At 37.0% G+C, this 21,328-nt stretch overlaps 1 protein-coding gene across 3 annotated transcripts in view; it reads left to right on the forward strand.

The window, feature by feature from the left end:
- The first annotated feature begins 9,891 nt into the window (after window positions 1-9,891).
- LOC146164243 (agrin-like) overlaps window positions 9,892-21,328 on the forward strand; it is a 37,570-nt gene continuing 26,133 nt past the window's right edge. For 2 of the 3 annotated variants that reach the window (XM_083382545.1, XM_083382547.1), the window contains exons 1-6: window positions 9,892-10,298; window positions 10,364-10,501; window positions 10,579-10,699; window positions 18,452-18,487; window positions 19,226-19,453; window positions 19,820-19,876. In XM_083382545.1, coding sequence (XP_083238671.1) covers window positions 10,011-10,298; window positions 10,364-10,501; window positions 10,579-10,699; window positions 18,452-18,487; window positions 19,226-19,453; window positions 19,820-19,876 — 868 coding nt within the window. In that variant the 5' untranslated portion in view covers window positions 9,892-10,010. The remainder of the gene's footprint in view (window positions 10,299-10,363; window positions 10,502-10,578; window positions 10,700-18,451; window positions 18,488-19,225; window positions 19,454-19,819; window positions 19,877-21,328) is intronic. The other variant, XM_083382546.1, reaches the window with a different exon arrangement.

Raw genomic sequence — 21,328 nt, forward strand, 5'->3', positions numbered from 1 at the left:
ACAAAGTTATCTTTCCGGTTTAGCCAACAAAACTTTTCAGTTTTCAACCAGTATTTTCGAGTCGGATTCAATTTATCTTTTATTTTTTTAGTATAAAGTTTTCATCTAGCATTTTTAAAGCTTTGTCAAGAAATTTCGGCAATTTTGTGTTACGGTCCGGAAAGGCGTATTATTTGTAAAAAGACAATATTGATTTTTAAAACTGCCGTTATATTAAATTATAGCTAGATAATAACACTAAAGTTTGTGTCACAGTTTTCTCAGTCTTGCAATACAGTAATAAAGGGTCTATTAGAGTTAACATTTTGAACGTTTTTTGGTTGTGGTGACAATATAAATCACCCGTAACCATAAGTATAGGCTTCTTATTTCAGATATGTCTAAACTTGGTTTAGCCTACTAAAAATCACAATAGTTTAGAGCGGGGGGCACCAGAATCACTAGAGTTTTTATTACATATGTATATTTCAACAGGTGAGACATGACCACCGTGCTATCTGGACTCCACTAAATCGAAACTAAACAAACTGTCATAGCATTTCAAAGTAGCCTACATACTGTCAGGTCCCTTATAGATTTATTGTACATTCACATAATTTAGCATATTTCGCTTTCAAAAAAAGAGCTTACAGCGCAGTAAAAACACGTGTTGCCAGTAAGGAGCGCATCGTTGACTCTTTTGCAGTAGAAAGGACACGACTAACGTTGCATTCAAAGCGAATGCGTTGAGGATTAGCAGACTTTAGCGCACGCACAACAAACACAGTACTGTAAATAACAAATACAGACGGTAATTCGCTACACCACCCGCCTTCCCCCAGGAACACGAAAAAAGTTCCTAGCAGTTCGTTGAGCCGCGCTTCTTCTTTAAAATCTTCCCAGGATCCGATCAGAAGTCGACCAACAAACGCAGAACGTCGGACATTCGTGCAATATGGAAACAGCACGTGTTGGGGATCGTGGTGTTCAATAGAGCGAAGAGGTTTCATGAATTCCTTGTCTTGGCGGCCCACGAACAACTCCAGGGGTAGCTGGTTGTACGACACGATGTAACGTCTGAAATGGTACTTAAAAGGCACAATAAACAACAATGCAAAACAATTTTGAATAGCCTATAATGCAGAAAATGATCGTCTTAAAACGCAATTCTAATTTCAAATCGCAAAACTGAAGTTAGTTGCTTAGAGTCTTTTGCTCTAGAATACCAATTAAAAGGGGGTAAGGTACTAATCTCAGAAACGCGAAAACAAATTACATCGCCTAGTCCACATTTGATGGGTTCCCTAAATAGCAGACATAACAACCTTGGCGCAAAAGGTCATTCTAGAAAGTTACTCTCTGCATGCTAGTAACTTCATGTGGGCTACATGACGGTTATCTCACACCGTCTGAAAGGTAAATAAGGCATCAAAGGCCTTAAAAATCATGGGTTTTTAATACCCAGAGCTTGATCGCTTGCAGTCACAAATGAGATAAATCTCGCGTTATGTTGGGAATTGGCAACAAGGTTTGGCCTTCTGCTCTGTTTTCCTTCTTATAAATCATAACGGTTAAGTGACGCAGGAATTTCAGACAAAATTATCAGGTTATTTTGGGTGAGATATAAAACATCAATCACCATAACACGTGACCAGAGACAATAGCCTCAGTGGCCTTGACACTTTTGAAGTAACGACTTCTGTAAGTGCTGGTTGAGATAAAATCTATCCGTTTATTGGTTTTGAGATTAGATATCACGAGAGGTGTTAGCATCAACCTCGATCGTAATATTTTCACCTTAAAAACTTTACCAAAAAGGGCCATAATTTCGCAACAATAACTATAATAGTCTTGTGTAACTAACAATTTAAAGCGTCAAACGATTTTTCTCTGCATTACATCTAATCAAACATCAAATTAACAAGCAATAACGCTGGCATAAACTTGTCAACAAACGTTTCAACAAATCATAACTGATTGGCGTAGCTTAAAAATACTTACAAGCGAGAAAACTGCGCTAGCAAACCAAATTAATTCATACTTTCTATGCAACCTGACAGTATGCATAAAATTTCATTCAGAAGGATTTATTTGCGTGTTCATATCACGTCGGGGTCACCAATGTATATTTCAACAGGTGAGACATGACCACCGTGCTATCTGGACTCCACTAAATCGAAACTAAACAAACTGTCATAGCATTTCAAAGTACATACTGTCATAGTAACTTATATTCCCTTCGTGAACACGAATCAACGCATTAAGATCAATTAGGGTGATACCATTTTAGTTAAAAAAATGTTTGTCCACTACCAATTACCATGGTATAAACAACAATATGTTGAATTTGCAAGCAAAAAAACAGTTAGATGTAGCCTACGCTATAAATGGAAAACTAGCATGAACTCCATGTCGTTAAGTAAATAATTTGAGAGTAGAAGCATCCCGCGGTGTTAATATTTCTACTCAATTGAAAGAGGGCAATGTCACTTCCAATCGTTGCACAAAAAAGATTCAGCTCTCATCACTGCACAGAATGATCTACGAGCACAAAAAAACAGTGTTGTAAGTTAGTGACTTGACTCAAGTGCACTTAAGTCACTGTTTTTAATTGACTTGACATGGCTTAAGTCTTTTTTTATCTTAATTTTTTCACATAAAACAATTTGCTTGCTATATATGTTGCGTTTCTGTTGTTTTTTTAAATCAGTTATTGCTCATAATCGGACGAGTTTATCAATTTTAATAGTTTAAAGTTTTATTTTTAGGTCAATTGAAGGACGTGACATAAAATTGACTTGCTCTAATTATGACTTGACTTGGGCAATCGATAACTTGGACTGGTACTTGACTTGTTCTTTATTCAAAAATACTTGACTTGGACTTAAGTTATTTTACGAATGACTTGACTGGGACTTAAGTCATTTGAAAATGACTTGTTTACAACACTGACAAAAACTCACAACACATAAAGAATATTCTTAAAAAGAAAAAGACGTACGTATTGCCTGATTTAAATGCGCAAAATGAACAAAAAACTGCCTTCTGATCACCTGATGTTTGTAGTGATCCAGTCAGCGTGATTGTTGGGGACAAAACCAAGGGTTTGAAAGTAACTCAAAGACGAGTTCCCAGTATGTCATTGTGACACTGCCTTAACTCTCGAATCCGACTCCGGCCCAAAAATAAACCCGAGTCCGACTCCGGTGAAATGTGCGCTGACTCTACAGCCTAACTAAAATAACGTGGATATTCAGCAATCCACTAATAGGGCTGTCGTATAATTGTCGTAGGTGTCGTATAATTCATTCACTCTCAACACATGTTTGGAAAATATTCCATCATATGCTATTCCACCTTTACAATTTCCAGTTGGCGGCCAAATCAGTTTTAAAATTTAGTACTGCACATGCGCATGTCGGACTCGGGACTCGGGTATTTTTGCGTGGTCTTACTCGAGTCCCAAATCCCAAGTCCAACTCAAGCAAAACAAACCGACTCCTCGAGTCCCGAGTCCCGAGTCCGACTTCGACTCCACAGCCCTGTCTATTTATCAAAACGCTACAAAACAGAAACACCGCACTACCAACGGCACATAACTTAATTAATGTGTACCTATACTAGTGTGTCAAACTTAAGTATTTTCAGCGCTACTTAGTTTCTTTGTGCGCGATTTTGTCTGTTTTGTTTGCGCGGTATACGTCGGCATTGGTCGGGTGGATACTGAGCGGATCGGAAGCAATATCGTGGTTAGAGACAATTAAGCTGTAGCCGAATCCGGGCACTTACATGTAATTGGTGCCATTGTGTTGGTTTTAATCCTGACTGTCGTTCTGTCAAACAAACGTCTTGCTCGAGAATGTAAAGTCAATCGTTATTCTTAGCAGCTACATTGGGCATTGTGTCCCGAACTAGTATGCGAAAATTCGGGACTCGTTCGGGGATTTTTCAAACTTTGACAGAAACCTCTCCAAAACGTACAAAATTGTCTTGATAGAGGCATAAATAAGTTTTCCACTTACAGTGATGGCCTGTTAAGGTCGTTAATCGCAGAACACAAGAGGCATCGCTAAGCAATCGGAAAAGTTCGGAGGGCCATTGTGCGGGATACAATAGCTCAGGGGTCGGCAACCCCTGGCACGCGTGCCAAAAGTGGCACGAAAAAAAGTGGCACGCGAGATGATTTTTCAGGGCATGCCAAATGATTTAACGCGCACGTTATATCACCTTTAGAAAGTGCAACCATTCACTACTACAGTGTTTCTTAATCAGGTGAATGGTTCACCCCAGGGTGAATAAAATGTTTGTAGGGGTGAACCAACCAAAACGGGTGAATGAGGGTAAACCGTCAGAAATGGATGATAGCTTGCGAACAGGGCGGTTATTCCGGGTGTTCAACCTGTTCAGTGAACAGGTGAGAATTTCAAAAATACAAGAGTGAATGAAATCTGGAGATAGATGCTAGGGGTGAACAAAACTAAAAAAGTTTAAGAAGCACTGCACTACTACATCATTAACATTATTATGACGTCACTAATACTAGCACCAACTAAATGGTTGCACACATTTTCGGTTCGTGGAACAAATTAATGTCTCAACTGTTGTATTTAACATTATTTCTTGTGGGCGTTAAACTTGTTGTTTACCACTAACCGTTCGCATTACGTCAAGATGGCCTAAAATTGGCGTGATGTGAACTGCGATAAAGCAGGGTATTCTACAATAAAAACAAATGTGTGTTTATTTGCGACTGACAAACCAAGCTACAGGCGAAACTTATAGTTAACACTTCTAGGTATTGGCTGAAAAGCGGCTGAAAATGGTGGCATATTTTCCTTGACCCCAATGAGTGGATTGTGAATATCCATTTTATTTTAGTTACGTAAATAGGTGAATTACAGGTTGTAGAGTCTGAGCCGGACTCGCGACTAGATGAAATTGCACACTTTAGCCGGAGTCGGGGTTGCTTTTATCCGACTCCGGAGGTTGCCAGTGCAAAACCAAACATAGAAAAATGTTTGGCACGCGAGTTGTTGATATTTTGACATTATTCATAAACTGGCACACTGCATACGAAAGGTTGCCGACCCCTGCAAGCTGATGTAAAACGCATTTATGCCGTTGCCGCCGAAAGGCGTCGGGCTTTGGGGATCAGTTGGACCGTGAGGCTTTGGAAGCGACCGGCAAAAGGTGGGCTGAAGGAGCTCAGTTAAACCTCAAGACGTGTGGCGAGACAATGGAGGCAGCCGACAAAAGGTTTACAAAGATATCACAGATGTACTCCGAGGCATTACCAGCGGTTGGCAAAAGGTGGGCTGAAGGAGATCAATTGGACCGCGAGGCATTTGTAGCGGCCTACGAACGGTGGACTGAAGAAGCTAAAGTATTTGGAAAGGTGCCTACTACGGGAAACTGTGTTGCCAATGTGCAATACACAGGTGCTTTGCGTCCGTCGCTTGTCGCGAAATATGTGATGAACAACCAAGAATATCTCGCGCCGGGAATAAAAATCTCAGAGCTTGGTTGACAAGGAATCGGCCAACGAAGGTTTTCTAAGTAAGCTCGGTCGGACCGCGAAGCATCGGAAGTGACCGACTAAAGGTGGGCTAAAGACATTCAGTTGGACAGCGAATTATTGTATGCGGCCGACAATTCAAAGATATTGAAGTGCGTATGCATGGAATCAGATGATGTACCAAAGCAAGTAAACGCGGTAACGTTTTGCACCTCTTACTCGGATGGTAACGTGAAGGACTGAAGGTGTTGTGCATTGTGGAAGGTCTCCGAGCGGACGTGGTGGTTCAGTTTGGAAGCAAAGTCATTACGCCAAACAACCTCAACAGGTTGTTTAACATGCTTACAGTTGCGCAATATGTGCGGCCGAGACGGATTTTGTAATTTGTTCATTTTAGAGACGGATTTTGTAATTTGTTTATTTCATTGTGCAGGTTCAAATGAGTGTCTCGTTGAAATGTATACATCGCAGATTTGTTTTAATTGGAGGTGAAGTGTGGAATGTATAGTTTGTTTTAATTATTGCCAATTTTGCTTAAATTTGTGTAATGTTGGAAAGAGCAAATCGTAACGATTGTCTTTAAGAGGATGTAAGTGTACTAAATTTAGTATTGCGTAGTATAGCGTCGGCATTCGTCGGGTGGATACTGAACGGATCGGAAGCAATCTCGTGTTTAGAGACAAGCTGTAGCTTAATGGCTTTAAGAGTATGTAAGTGCCATAAATTTAATAATCGCAACCCTTTTGACTCGAAGTCTTAATCAATGCGTTTGGGCACGGGAACCTCCGTTCCAGATAGGCCACCCGCCGAAGTAGCCACCGATTTTTTTATTGTTTTTGCACGATTTTGGGTGTTTTGCATTGCGTGGTATAGCGTTGGCAGTTGTCGGGTGCATACCGAGCGGACTGGATGCAATTTAAGTATACAGTTTGCAGTCTCTGGTTAGAGACAAGCTGTAGCATAATGCGAGCACTTAGTGTGTATGTGTGTTTGCCTTATACTGACTGTCGTACTGTCTGATAAACGTCTTGCTCGAAAAAGTAAAGTCAACGAACTTTATCCTTAGCAGCTACCGGTACTTTGGGGATCGTGTCCCGAACTCTTTGGCGACACTGTGTTCTTAACCCTTTTTTCTACCGCACCTGGCTTTGGCAATTGTCCTGTGCCTTGCGCCCCTAATGTATAAAAGCAATTCGGTATATTTTTATTGCATATCTGTGAGACAACATGAGAACACTGAAATTCAATCGAAAAATTTGGGTTGATTTCGTTTTAAATGACCAAAACCTTAATTCAGTAGTCATTTCGTATCGAGCACATTACAAATAGCTAGAGCTTGATATATTAGGCTAACTTTTATTAACATGTTGTAAGGGCATTGACTCCACAGTTGTAAAGCTGAATAGAAACCGCGTAAAAATGTAGCCCGAATCGCAAAAATTAAACATTACGTTTTTCGTGGGCGACACATAATACAACGGTCGTATTGCATAAACAATATAGATACACGCAAAAAAGTCTTGGTGCCCCCCAGGCCCTGCGCAAAGCATGTTAATTGTCATACCTAAAATATGAAAAAAGTTATCGAAGGGGATCATTTTTATCGTTTCTGCAAGATGTAAAACTGTAATTTGAGTACCAGTAGGGCAGTCTACTTTAAAAGATATGTTTTTTAATAGACAGATAACATCATGCAATATTATTCACAGAGACTTGTGCTAAAAATATAAAGGTGTCCAAACCCGATGAACAAATTACTAATGTTTTGACCATTATACTAATGTTCTAAAAATAACCCAAATCGGTCGTTAAAGATAACAAATACACTAGTAAGCCTATAGCCTATATCCAAAATCTCGCAAATTGCAAAATCATTGAACATTTCTTCAGGTATGTGTAGCCTAAATTTCCATAGAACAACATAAAAGCACAATGAACACTAAACGTAACATGAAACCAATAAAAACACTTATAACAAATATTATATATTGCAGTAGAGCTCGCGCCCCCTTTTCTGAACGACTGTTATTTTCTTTAGCGACGAGTTTTTTATTTATAAGCCTGCCACTTTTTGCTAGCAGTATTTTAGAGATGTTTTTTATGAGTTCATCATCGAAGGTTGTCAGGTGCGACTTTTCACCCATTCGTTTGGCCTAGCTCAGTGGTTCTCAACCTTTTTTCTTTCGTGGCCCATTTACGTTGCAAAAAAATTCTGTGGCCAATAGGATTTTTTTGAAAGAAAAAGCTTTAAAATAGGTTTAGAACAAAACACAGCAGAACATATTTCAAAACAGATTATTTATTCAACCGTGCGTTAGTGAGATACTTGCGGGCTGCGGCTGAACAATAAAGTTAGGCCTACATTCCTTTTTAATTCCTCCTCAAGCCATTATTCCTGTAAAATTAGATATAATGACACAAATAAAACTAAATATAGCTTTTGAAATTCGTCTGTGGCCCACCTCAAATGTTCTTATGGCCCACCAGCGAGCCATGGCCCACTGGTTGAGAACCGCTGGCCTAACTCATTGATCCCTCAGTATTTTCAAGATATGAAACTATGAAGACATATGCGGGGGTTAAAGTAGAATTGTTTCTTACCACCAAACAAGAAAAGCGATTTTTCCCGCAACGTATATAAATTTTCATAGATGACGTCGCAAAGTTAAGTCGTAACGGGACATCTAAAACTTGTTACTTTTAGGTTAGTAACTTAAGGAAACCTGAGGTTATCGTTCGATTCCGCGCACAATTATGCAACTAAAACGTAAAAACCGTATAAAGTAAGAAATTCGACCTCCTTTTCCTACGCCTTTTAATCGCTAGACGGCGTTTGCCTGTTTCTCTCAGTTAAAAAGCCGAGCACTCCACCCCAAGCAACCTTGTAAATAAACCAGACGTTTCACAAACCCAAGGAGGAAAGTCGATTACGTTGCAGGAAGTTTCATGAAAATGAAAGTCTTTATCATTAATGCCAACAAACAAGCGTTTTGTGAATGTCGGTCGAACTTCTTGTTTATATTTACCTTAAGTGGTAGTTTTCATAGTTTTAAGAAGTTTTATGCACTCAAATAAAGGCTTTTTTGAAAGTTTTCCTCTGTTTAGTATAGTATAGTGATATTTTTTAATTTTTGTTATAAAGAAACACATTTAGTGTAGTTTGACTACTTTTTAGGCACTAGTCTCGAGTCCTACCAGTTTTTTTAGGCACAGTGAAGAAACCAGTCGTCAAAATTGGAATGGCAAACTTGGAGAATAAATATCATAACCGTTCACACACCCACACTGAAACAAACCCGCACCCTGACACAAATAATGTTGACTTTCTTAAAGTGTTAGGATTATAGACCAGTGCCCATTTTTGTTTAAAAACAATACTTGAGGCACAGAATTGTCGTCCTGAGCTTTTAGCATGTTTTGTTTAAAAACATAAAAAATATTGCAGCATTAACTTATTTTTGCCATGCTTTCCACAGTGGATCAGGGAAGGGATACAAAAAGCCTTTTATTTTACACATAAAAAATTGTCGCTGTGTGCTAATACTCTCAGCGAGAAGTCCTATAGTGCAGTCTGGATTGAAACCAAACTGTTTTAAGTCACCTTAATCCACCCAGGATTCATTAAAAGCAATTTGTGTGCACATCTAAATATGACAAAATATGAATATAATTTGATCAATAGTAGGGCAGCTACTTATAATACACTCCTATGAGTAAATTGGTGTATATGCATCCTATATTAGTTAAGTACTTTGGTGGAATACAGACTGTAGAGTTACACCTGGATAAGGGACTTTACAGAATCAGTGAATTTTGTTAAAGTTATACTCAGGAGCCAGGATGGAAAGTATCAAAATACACCCGCAATTTTTATCAGACTCTCACTCCTGCGCAAAAAAAAATTGGCATCCCACACTGGGGTTTTCGGTTGAAGTTCCATATAATGCAGTCGGCTTAAATTGATAAAGCGTGGAGGGGTTGTAGGGAGCTATAGGAAGGCTGCTGACCCTATAGACGTGGGCCGACGGCTGCCTAAGTCTCTTACAAGTTCTTAATCCGACTCCAAAGGAGCAGGCCGCTAGAATACCTGTCCTTAACTTCTTGTACTCTAAGCAAAGACAATCCACTCAGTAGATAGTTGCTCTTAGAGGATATTCACAAATCTCAGAAATACAGCGATAAACAGAGCGGTGATTCAAGCCGCTAATCAGTAAGACGTATAAAGTAGAATGAATTGTTTGAGTGTCATTGAGTGTTTTAAATGATTTAGTTAGCAAAGACAAGAAATTCATCCTGGTCATTATCAGGAGCATTTTAAAAACAATTCTTATCAATTTTATTGGGATTTTGAATACCTTTTTGTAATTTTAATATTTTTATTTGTGTTGTTAGACAGATTGGTTTTAATTCACATGTTATGTGTCAAGTAAGATAATCTTTTCCTGGTTTAATATTACATTGTGGATCCCTGGCGTGAAGCACCATAATCAAGAAAATAAAGAATAATCAAATCGTTATGGGTTGTTCAACCAATTTGGCACGAAGCAGTACTCAAACTTCAAGATCAACACAATTGGCCTTAAAACTATTCTTCGTTTTAATATGCCTTGCCGGAATAAACCAATGTGGATCGAACCCTACAAGATCGACCAAAGCAGTTATATTATCTATGAAATCTAGGAAAAATGCCAACTGTCTTGACCAATCTATTACAGTGAAAACCCAAACTTCATCTGTTATCCTTACAGGAACTGTCCTCTCTTGTGATATTATCAGAGGTGGCTCGTACAAATGCAAAGTGCAGGTTGGCATATTTTACAACTTACATATAGATTTTTTGTGTGTGTTTTAATACATTCATTTTTTCAGATTTGGAGAATAATGAAGGGAAAACTGGATACAATTGGATTGATCACTGCAGAGAATGAAAATAGCTTAAGTTTTATATACAAAAAGAGTTTTGCTGATGTTTATGGAATGGGAAATATTGCGTATTGTGAATCAGATGTTAGTAAAATTGTTGTAGTTTAATTTAAAAACCATTGATTGGGTATTGCTGTTTAAATGTTTATTTTTTATTAAAGGTTAGTAAAGAGGACACAAGAATTATGTTTCTGAATCGGACGAATAACCGACTTGTATTATCGGCATCTCTTGTTCATATAACCTTATCTAACTTGAAGAATACACAAGCTGTTATCGAAGGTAAAGAAAGTGATAAACTGCACTATATATTATTTATAAAACTTTGTTAGTATGTTATTTGTTGCTCATCGCTTGCTTTTAGTGTTAGTGACATCAACATAATTTGTTCTTTCTTGGCGGGTCGCCTTGTTTTAGCTAAGCACTCCTTAGTGTAAATGCGACCTAGTGCACCTGTGCGCCTTTTTCTCGTCATGAAGGCAGATCAAGGCTGTAAGGCTCGTTTTATGATGCGCCGTTCTACGTTGGTTTCCGGCTTGTCTGTCCAGTGGTTTGTGCGTTTCCTGACATTTTGTGTACGACACGTCGTCTAATAACGTATAGCGTACCATTGATTTTCACAAAAAATGCACCCAAAGTTTTGCATCTCTTGATTGGTGAGTTTTGGATTTTAAAGATCACGTTTTTTTCATTTTTTTGTTATCTGTGATTCGGGAAGGTATTACATATTTTAAACGACTTTGAGAAATTAATCCGCTTAACGACCTTAAGAAGATTTAAAATACGTAAACTGTTGAAGTTATGGCTGCTGTTGCTGTGTTTTAGTCAAATATATCCCATTTATATTGCGGTTTGATGCAACTTGTACTTGCGTCCTTTGTCACAATGGGTAGACGTTATGATTGTGTTTAAGCCTGAAGCTTTGTTGTTTATAAAAGTTCAGGTTTTACAAGCGTATTGTCAGTAGTTATATCCTAGACAAAATTAAAAAAAAGTGCTTTTAACTGATATTTATCTAGTTTTATAATGACAAAATTTGTTTGGCATAGAAAAACACATGATTTTTATTTCAAACTAATAATTTCTACATCATATGTATTGCGTATCCATATGCGAAATACGACATCTGCCCGTTTAAAGTTATTTGTACAAATCTCGTAAGCGTCGAGGCTAGATTCCGTGCAAGTATACTTTAAGAAGGATGTGAGCAAAGTGACCATTACAATTGAAGAACTTTGCCCGAGGGAGCTTAAACGTGACCACTGTTTAGTCAAAGCCACCCATATCAGTGATTTCGTCTTGTATGCGGAAATAGCCTTTCACACTAAGGGGCAACCAGAGGGCTCAATTCGCTTCGAGTGTTTTTAAAGTATCTCGATTTGTAAAAAAGGACCTGCTACTCACAATATTTAGTTTAAAAGTTTTTTTAAGAAAGTGTTGAGTGCCAAAAAACTTCATGTTATTTCCGTAATTTTGTTAGTTCACGAGACATTTTTGCCGATTTTAACGTTGATGTACAATGCGCTATTTGTCGTGTGTAATTGCTGGTCCAACACATTACCAGTTAAGTTTATCCAGCAATAACGTCTTGGTAGAATAGAAAGGTCACAGTTGTACTGAGTAATATCAGCTGGTCTAAATAAATGTTAAAAAAAATAAAATAAAAACGCAAGTACATTGATATAATATACAGTTTTCTATTTTTCTGGCTTGTGCCCGATCGGTTTAGTTCGGGATCACGTGTTTTAAACACAGTAATATTTTTTTCCCGAGACTCTTGCTAATGAACCAAAAATCTTGCCGAGATTTGTGTAAAAAATTATAACATAGTTATCAATTCCAACCAAAGTGCTATATTTACACTTTAAGTTAAGATCCACAAAAGTTCCAAAACGATTATAAAATTTGCGTTTTGTTAAACACTATTGCAGCTTTGTTGTCAATACAATCGCCTTTTCTGTTTAACAACGTTGTTGCTGTAAAAGCTCGGCTATGCTTATCATTTATTATCGAAAGTTCTTTCTTGCGTGACCCACGCAACTAGAATTCAGGTCGTGATGTCAGCACAAGGCACCCGCCTAAACTGTCGGCCGACCTGTTTTTACCAAAAATATTGCCGCTATTGTCACGAAAATATTTTTACCGAAAATATTGCCACTATGACTTGTGTAGTATTATCAGCAGTCGTGGCTCCTCATACAAAAGTTTACCTAATAGCAATAAATATTTTATTGGTATAGGACAAATTGTTAGTAATCCTTGGATACGAATTTATTTTATACAAGAACGATAAAAAGCCATCACCATATGATTTTATTTAATAATATCGATTAACAAATGCAAGTTAAAGCACGCAAAGGTTTCATAGAAACAATTTGTTTTCAACAAAGAAAAATCGTTATACTTAAGGAAAATTTGTAAGTAGTGCATCTTTTCCAATAAAACAATTTCTCGATTTAATCTTTTCCTGAATGGCCCGCACTTTCGGATATTGGTATATCCTATTGGAACGATAGCGTCAAGTATTTGACAAGCCTAAAAATTGTTTGTAATTAAAGACTTCTAATACTAGATTTAGATGTTTAACGTTACTCTTGCGACGACGTGTTTGTAAAACAAACTTTTTGTACCCTGGTGCGAATTGTAATTATTATTATAGTATAACACTTTACGTTTAATTACTAACTTAGTGCGCTTGAGCCATTGATTCGCCTATTTTCGCATTTTATTCTTACTCGGGCCTGATGAAGCACGGCTGTACGAAAGCTTGTCAACATAAAGTACAATTTTTCTAATCGATGCTGTGACACAAGAGACCTTAGCTGCATATCGCCTTTTAACGCCAATCGATCTAGAAATAAGCCAATTAACTTGATTTACACTGCTGGTCTTTGTTAAAATTTATTTGAGCAAAACAATTTAATTTTATCTAAAAGGGGTATGTGTGTAACTAATTATTTTTTTTTAAATACCAAACATTTTTCCTTTTTTAATTTTCCAATCGCTATTTAAATTTTGACTACTTACTCTATTTAACTATATAATTGCCGAGACAATCACATATAGTGCGAAATTTCATAAATTTTTTCGGCTTGTACGGAGATTTATCAAAGTGGTTCAGTTGAATCTTTGGATTGCTTACATTCATCGCTTGTTAACAAGACACCTACACTTTGTGTACAACAATCGAGACGCACAAATTACCAAGACATCAACTCGCCAATGTCGCTTTCCTGTACGTGAAATCGGATACGCATTGGAGGCACTACATGGAAACTGTCTCCTATCAAAAAAATTGCATACCATAGTTAAGTGCTTCTTAACCGTTTAATTTTAGCGGTCTACTTTTTTTGTTACCTTGGTGACCTACCACATACCGTCCTTAACCAATATTTGTTACCTTGCACCCATTACGCCAAACCAATTTTGTCAAGCGGTTAACTTTTAATGAAATTTTTTTTAGATGGCATGTAATCACGTTAGACGACTAAATAATTAACACGAATAACAAATAAAATTTAAATCTAAATGCGAAACAAGCACACTTTTAACATTATAAATGCTTCTGGTAATCTGGTATGCTTAAATTAGAAAAAAAATGATTCGTACCAAATGACATAAATAAAACTAAATCCTGTGCGAATAGTTCAAAAACCAAAATGATAGCTAAAAGTGCACGGCCCGCTTACCTGCAAGGCTGTCCTCATTTTATTGCCAGTTCGCGATTTAAAAAATTCGAAAGATATAATCGCAAACATCTTTACAGCCGAACAAATTATCTCGCAAACATTGTATGCGCAATCACCGGCCCATAAAGTTTAACTTTTACGACACACGGCTGTTGTAAGCGCCCGATTAAATCGAACAGTCAAGGCGCCTACCTTTTTTTGAAAAAGTGTACTGTTTACGAAGGCGCTTGTGTTTAACATGCTCTTTGAACTGCTAAGTTATGTTATTTGATTCCTTTTACTGGTTGTTTCACAGTCGCAGATTATACAGTTTGCAGCTTTAAAAATTAACACCTACCTTGGTTGTTTTTTGAATTTATATCCAAAGCGATACCTAAGCTAGCCCACTGATAACCCAGTGTCACGTTTCGTACGCGCTCAAACAGCCTTTACTTTGGTTAAGCATATACTTGGCCGCGGTACATATAAAACGCCTTGGTGGCGACTTATCGCGTGATAAGGTGGCCCAGTGGAGGATGCAGCTAGACCTCTCTGCTATTGTGTTCTCTCTATCGTCTGTAACACGTTCTTCGTTGTCCATATTCTATACGCACCCGTTGTCTGACGTGAGCTTCAGAAGATCCCCGAACTGGTGATTACCGCACGAAATAAGCTAAAAACCTATTATTTTACAATGAATTTAATAATGTGGCTGTGGCGTGATAATTGTTTTTTATATGTAATGCAATGTACTTCCGCGTGCCTTTGATGCGTACTTAAATGGTAGACCTAAAAAAAAACTTCTACTATAAGCAATTGGACAGCTGTGCCCTGCATTTGAACATGTTAACATACATTAAGAAAAACTCGCATTGCTAAATAAGTTACTTTAATTGGATGTTAGATTATGTAAAAGAAGGTACACTTCTTTGTTTATTAATATTCATATTTGGAAAACCTTGACTTCTATGTAAGAAAGTAAGCAATTCTAAGCTTTGGGCCTAAAGAAGAAATGCACTTAAGTCCTTTTAAGGATGTGAATCTACGATAAACAAATAACCACCAGTATCTACTCACTGTAATTTCTGTGAAAGTTGTTATACATTGCGAATTTCCCGCAGACAATAAAATGTAAAAAATATTTTTAGATTTAAAAAACTGTTTGCAGTTGAGCATTATTGATTCAGGTGGATTGAAAATGTTACAAATAGTCGTTGTCCTTATTAGGCTAGTCAAAAAGTGAAACTTACCTTGGTTAGACAACGACGTTTGCCTGAGACCTAAAAATCGAGGTTCACTGAGAGCAACACTTTCTTTGTTCACGTAAAATTTATATTTGTGGGATTACTTTTTTATAGATCCTGAATAATTTTCTTTGTTGTTTTTTTTTAGACTAGCCAAAAACCTGCGACCACCAATTTGTATCCTCATGTGTTTAATTGTGACACATATGCTATGCAAGTTCCAATGGCTCTGTGTTCAAATTGTTACAATTAACGTGCAGCCAATTCGGTTTGAGCAACATTAATGTATCAGCTAGCTTCTTACGGTATCTTTTCTTTAAATGCGTGTCGGGTTGGGACAAAAATGTTTGTGTTTAACATAGTTCTTTTTGGGTTTCACTGAAAGACTGAAATTAAGACACACATTTAAAGCAATACATTTGCCTCTTTCAGTTTTGTTAGTAACTTACCTGTAGTTGTGTATGAAATATTTTACCTGCTGCGACAAAACTTCTGAAACTGTTAGTTTTACTGGTTTTAGTTTTGTTGCCCAGAGGTCTCTGGGTCGCTATTCAGTTTTCTGTCCCCTTATAGCTAGCGTGCGGTGTGGTATTGTTGTTTATTTAATTGTTGTTAATCAGTACGACACAAAAGTTTTACGATTTACGTTAAAACTAGCATTCGACTCGTCAGGTATTGGTTTACCAGATATCATGCTGCTGATGAAAATTATGTCGTAACATAATAAAACAAAATTTAGTTTGTGCTTATCGGACAATGGAAGACCGGTATCCGTGAATTATAGTTAAGTTCCCAATGTTTAAGTGCGCAAACTCGATATGCATGTGTCGAAAGTGTTTTCTACAACTGCACCTACCGTAGAGTTGGAAGACTAATTTATGACTATATTTTCGGCGAGATAACAGCTCTGTTGTTGTGTGAGCTTTTTGTCCTTTGCTAGACAACGTTAAGTGTGGATGGCCACATCATTAAAAATGCATATTTCTAGAAGATCCCTATACCATTAAAAATTATCCCGACACTTTAGTGGTTACGTCATTGCTGTGGAAAAGATCGGTAAAACCTAAACAATTTTGTTTGCTTTAGTTTAAAGACAGTTCTCTTTATCCGTCATTCAATCGATCAATGCAACCTAATGTTTGCGAAGCCTCTCTCTCATAATGAATTATTCTGTAATTTATTCTGAGATATAATAGATATAATTTAACAGTATAAGCGTAAATTGTTGTGTGCCATTTTTGTATCGCTTGGCAACGGCTAATTATTTAGAACTCTTTGAAATATATAAGATCACTTAATAGTTATTGGGTATCCTTGTGGATTAGTATTTGTAGAAAATATGTTTGGTTAATCGACTGATCCTACCCACATAAGATTCACACTTGATTTTTTTAATGTCCACTGTTCTCTATTACTCGAGCAAAACCGTTTAACCTTTTATTTTAACTATTGATACTTTAATGAACGTTGTACAAGTACTGCTTGGTAAAGTAACTTTGTTTATACTTTTTACCTTAAAATCGTTGTAAATATAAATCTATCTTATTTATTATTTTATCGTAGTCTTGTTGGCTATTCACCGAGTAATTGAATAAGGCACCCACATAATTACGTAAAGTTTGACGCGACACGATTTCGCACTTACGACTAGGCCCTTTAGTTGACCTGTGATCTAAAGAAGTATATATATTAATCCATTAGAATTGCGCTCGTCGCTACATTTCCTGTGTTTTTAGTTTCTTTGGTTAGGTTTGACTGTCCATCCTGTATTTTCTTAGCATATGGTAAAGAAACAAATCAAAACAGTTATATATTACATAACCGCGCACAATTTTGTAGGCGAAATTAAGGTAAAGTTTCCCGTTGAGTTTATGTCACAGACGTCTTATAAAAAATTAATACCACACGAGGTTCCGTTAAAAACAGTATTTGTGTGCACAGCAGCAACTGAAATCCATAATATGCAGGTCGACTGTGCTATATTTCCTGTTAAATTTCATATTGACAGTTTTTCACGTTTATTACTCTGTTCAAACAAGAAAAAGTTTTCAATCTTAAATAATAAAAATCCCAGCTGGCAATTTTTTTTCTATTAAATATATTATGACCCTTTAGATTTCTTAGAGTATTTAGGGCTCCTTGTAGTTGTCCGTGTCTTTTTTTCGACGGCTCTGTGATGCAGTTTATGCACGGTTGCAGGTAGCTAAACTAATCTCGTTTCTGATCTGTTATAAAATTCGTTATTCACCACGACCAATCTGATTTAACAGACTCGTAGAATATGTGTATGTATCATTGAAATTACAAACATGCTGCTATTGCTGCTACATTTTTATGTTTATTGAAGTAAACCTGGTGATATACATTGCAAATGATAAATTATCATCTAGGTAAATTGTTTTGGTACACCACGCCTAACTATAGTTTTAATTTAAAAAGTAACGACTGGCTCATACAGTGTTGCATACTTTGCCTGTTTTATCATGACACCAGTTTTTTTGTTTGTTTTTTAATGCTTTTCCAATACTAAACTATTCGCCAAAAATACTTTAAATCTAGCAGTCATATAGCTTTCAGCGCCATGTTCCGTGAAACCATGTGGTTTAGGCTTAACTAGAAAACGAAATTCCTTACGTGGTTTTGTGGCGGGTACTCATGCTAATCCGTCCTTTCTATTGAATATGTATTAACATAAAACAAACTTGACGTCAAGCACCTAAGTCGTTTTAGTCATGGAGTAAGTTTCTGCCCTAGTTTTGTTAATTGCTAATTGTGAATTTGCGATGCATAAACGAAATGCTTTAGGGCGGCTACTTGTAGAACTTGACAAGCAGCGGCCGCAAAAACTTGTGCTCCCTAATTTGGTTCGATAGATTTAATCTGTTCAGGCTTGCTCGTTTAATATACGGTTACTCATCCTGTTATGCCAAAGTCTAATGTAAACTTTCTAAAAAAAATAAGCACGACAACAAGAATGTAAATATTTTCTCACTATTGCGCTCCAGTTACTTCCGAACAATTTTACAGGCAACACTAAGTAACCTTTTTTGACTAAGGGTTAAATCAGCACTTTGTGCTATATTAAAGGCAATAACTTATTTATGTTTTTTTTTTAAATTCAGGTAAAAGGATTGTTGAAACTCCGAAAAAGAAGCCAGGTATGGTAGCATTCGTAGTACATTGACCTTGATATATAATTCAAGATACGTCTTTCTGAGGATTTAAAGATATATCAGTTCGTGTTTAGATCATGTTTTTTGGTTCCAATTTTTGTTATTGATTGCAGTGCTTTTGAACCTTTGAAAGCACTGTTCGCACCTTTTTTTATTTCGGAAAATTTCCATCCGTACGAAATAAGCACACTAAGGTTACAACCTTTAGTTTTCCCTATTTGTAAAATAACAATGAACGGTTTTGTGTATTAAAATCGTGAGCCGCAATGAACCGCTGAGAGACTATATTGCTGGACCTGTACCTGTAACGCATAAGTGGGCGCACCAGCTTATTTGATTACTGTATTAAACATAATGACAAATAATAATATGCACCATTTTCATCCGCACATTCATCCGCACGACGTTTGTCATCCGCACTACAATTTTTTTATCCGCACAAATGCGTACCATCCCACGGGTTGTAAAGCACTGATTAATTGTATTTACAACAACAACTCAATGTCTAAATTTGTTTATGCACGTAACTTCCTACTAACAGTTGACTTGTTTAGCGTATCATCCACAGGGCTTGATCTACACGCGCAGTTAAATTATGTCCGTGAAAAGAAAAACCATCCACCAATCGTAACAAATATAAAACGCTTATAATTTTTGGATAATATAAAGGTTAAATCTATTTTTTATGACGGTAAAAAACTTACTTTACCATTTTTTGTATAGATCCTTGCATGAAAGTATTATGTGGATATGGCGCGACCTGCATTGCGTACAACGCTGGGAACGCCACATGTATTTGTCCTTCTACGAAATGTGTTTCCTTTGGGGAAACTGAGATTTTTGCTCCGGTATGCGGGTCAAACGGAGTGACCTACCCCAATCAGTGTCGTCTCAATGCTGCCCAATGCATTCTGCAACGACGCATTAGAGTTACCAAAACAGACGTGTGTGGTAAGTCGATAGATCATAATATTGTGCTTATAAACTATATAATTTATGTGAGTTATACCTGAGGCTTTCCATGCCAATATAGCAGGAATGAAAAGTCGCTTTGCTATAACTACGAAATTATTTGTTGTGTGTACTACTGATAAATGTCAAAACAGATTAAGCTTTACCAACTGAACTAAATAAATCGGCTTTAATTGGACGATTTTAACAATAACGTTTTAATTTTCTTTTAATAACAGACAGTATATATTTTAACAAAACCTTTTCGCATTGCCATTATAATATTATAATGTGTTTAACTAGCATAACACTTAACGTCGGTTCATTTCTTACCAAAACTTATGTTTGAACAATCCAAATTATTAGAAAAACCTCCTGGTGCCTTGTGGAAAATGTTGACGACTCAGGCACCCATGCGACCTGGTACGACGTTTGACCCTTTTGGTTGTTGTAGTATTCTATGAAACTTAGTTTGTTTTCAATCGTAGGTTTTGCTCTTTTGAATTTAGTTTGCTGTGGTGTGATTGTTAATATGACATACAAATCTTTTTTTGCATGGCGGGAGTTAATCGTAAAATAATGGATCAACGCCTTTTAAAACTAACGCGCTGATATCTATGAAATTTATGGACAGTTTGATTTTGAAATTATGTTTTAAACAAGTCTTTCTATCTAAGGTTTCAATTAAGTATTCCATATATGGCCTACTTTTACTGTATCTATCTTAACGTATCTTAACGGATATTAGGTACCTGTCTAACCCAAACATTCAATAAGTGTTTCCAGGTACGTGGTCATTTCATGTGGGTGCTGTTTATCGGATTAGGTATGGATCAGCTCAACATTTAGGGCGTTGCACAACACCTTTTTTGAACAAACACCTTTTTTGATCAAGCACATTTAAACACCCAACCGGCGTTATTTTAGATTTGGTTAATTTATCATCAAACTAACGCAACTTTAGTTCACGGAAAATGGCTGAATGCGTGTGATAAAAGGCAAACTATGTAAGAAACATAGAAAGCCTAAATCAGCTGTTTTGGTGCTCTTAGGAGCGAAGTGTATATTTATTGTAAAACTCTTTTCTCGTTCAACATTGGATGCTGTCCATTGCACGTATTACTACGGTTACTATTCAATGCAGTTTTCCAGATGCTTCTTACAGAAGCGTTTATCTTTGTTAAACGCTTGACAACGCTAACTTTTTAAATTTAAAGCAAATCTGTTAAATCAAGTGGAATAATGACCGACCTTCGTTGCCTATCGCATCCCATTGGTGCATAAAACTTACTACAGGATTTTAACAGTACCGAACCCATTAACAAATCAAATGATACCTGTGAAGTATGTACGTATAATTGTGATCTAACCGTACAACTTTAATAAGCAGTTATCAACAGGCTAATTTTTCTCTGCTCATATGAAAATCTTTCCAAAATGAAAGTTAGTTAAATTAACTAGCCATAAAAATGGTTTGATCAATATGTTTGTTTGGATAAGGTCCCTGACTTGATGAACAACGGGTTGTACTTTTGCAGCAGTTTCACGGCCATTTGCCTGCCACCGGCGTCGGGAAAAGTGGTTCGTTCAGGTCTAGTACGGTCGAGTGCCTAAGTAGCAGTTTACTTGTTGGTGGTAGCTCGTTTATCTTGGTTCTGTTTACACTTTTCCCGGACCCACGAATCGTAAAATCCTGTTGCCATAACCCACGGCTGCCCTCACTCATATTTAGTTGCGTTCATGCGGCTGCTTTTGCTTACTTGCACCCAGCGCAGGGGTACCCCATGAAAGAGGGAACTATTAAAGAATGTAGTAAGTTTGTAAATTGCTGTATAAAATCATGCAGGTGAACGTGCGTGTGCAGAGCGCTTTTAA

This window comes from Ascidiella aspersa, chromosome 2 (genome assembly GCF_963924565.1).
Source record: "Ascidiella aspersa chromosome 2, kaAscAspe10.2, whole genome shotgun sequence".
Classification (NCBI taxonomy): domain Eukaryota; kingdom Metazoa; phylum Chordata; class Ascidiacea; order Phlebobranchia; family Ascidiidae; genus Ascidiella; species Ascidiella aspersa.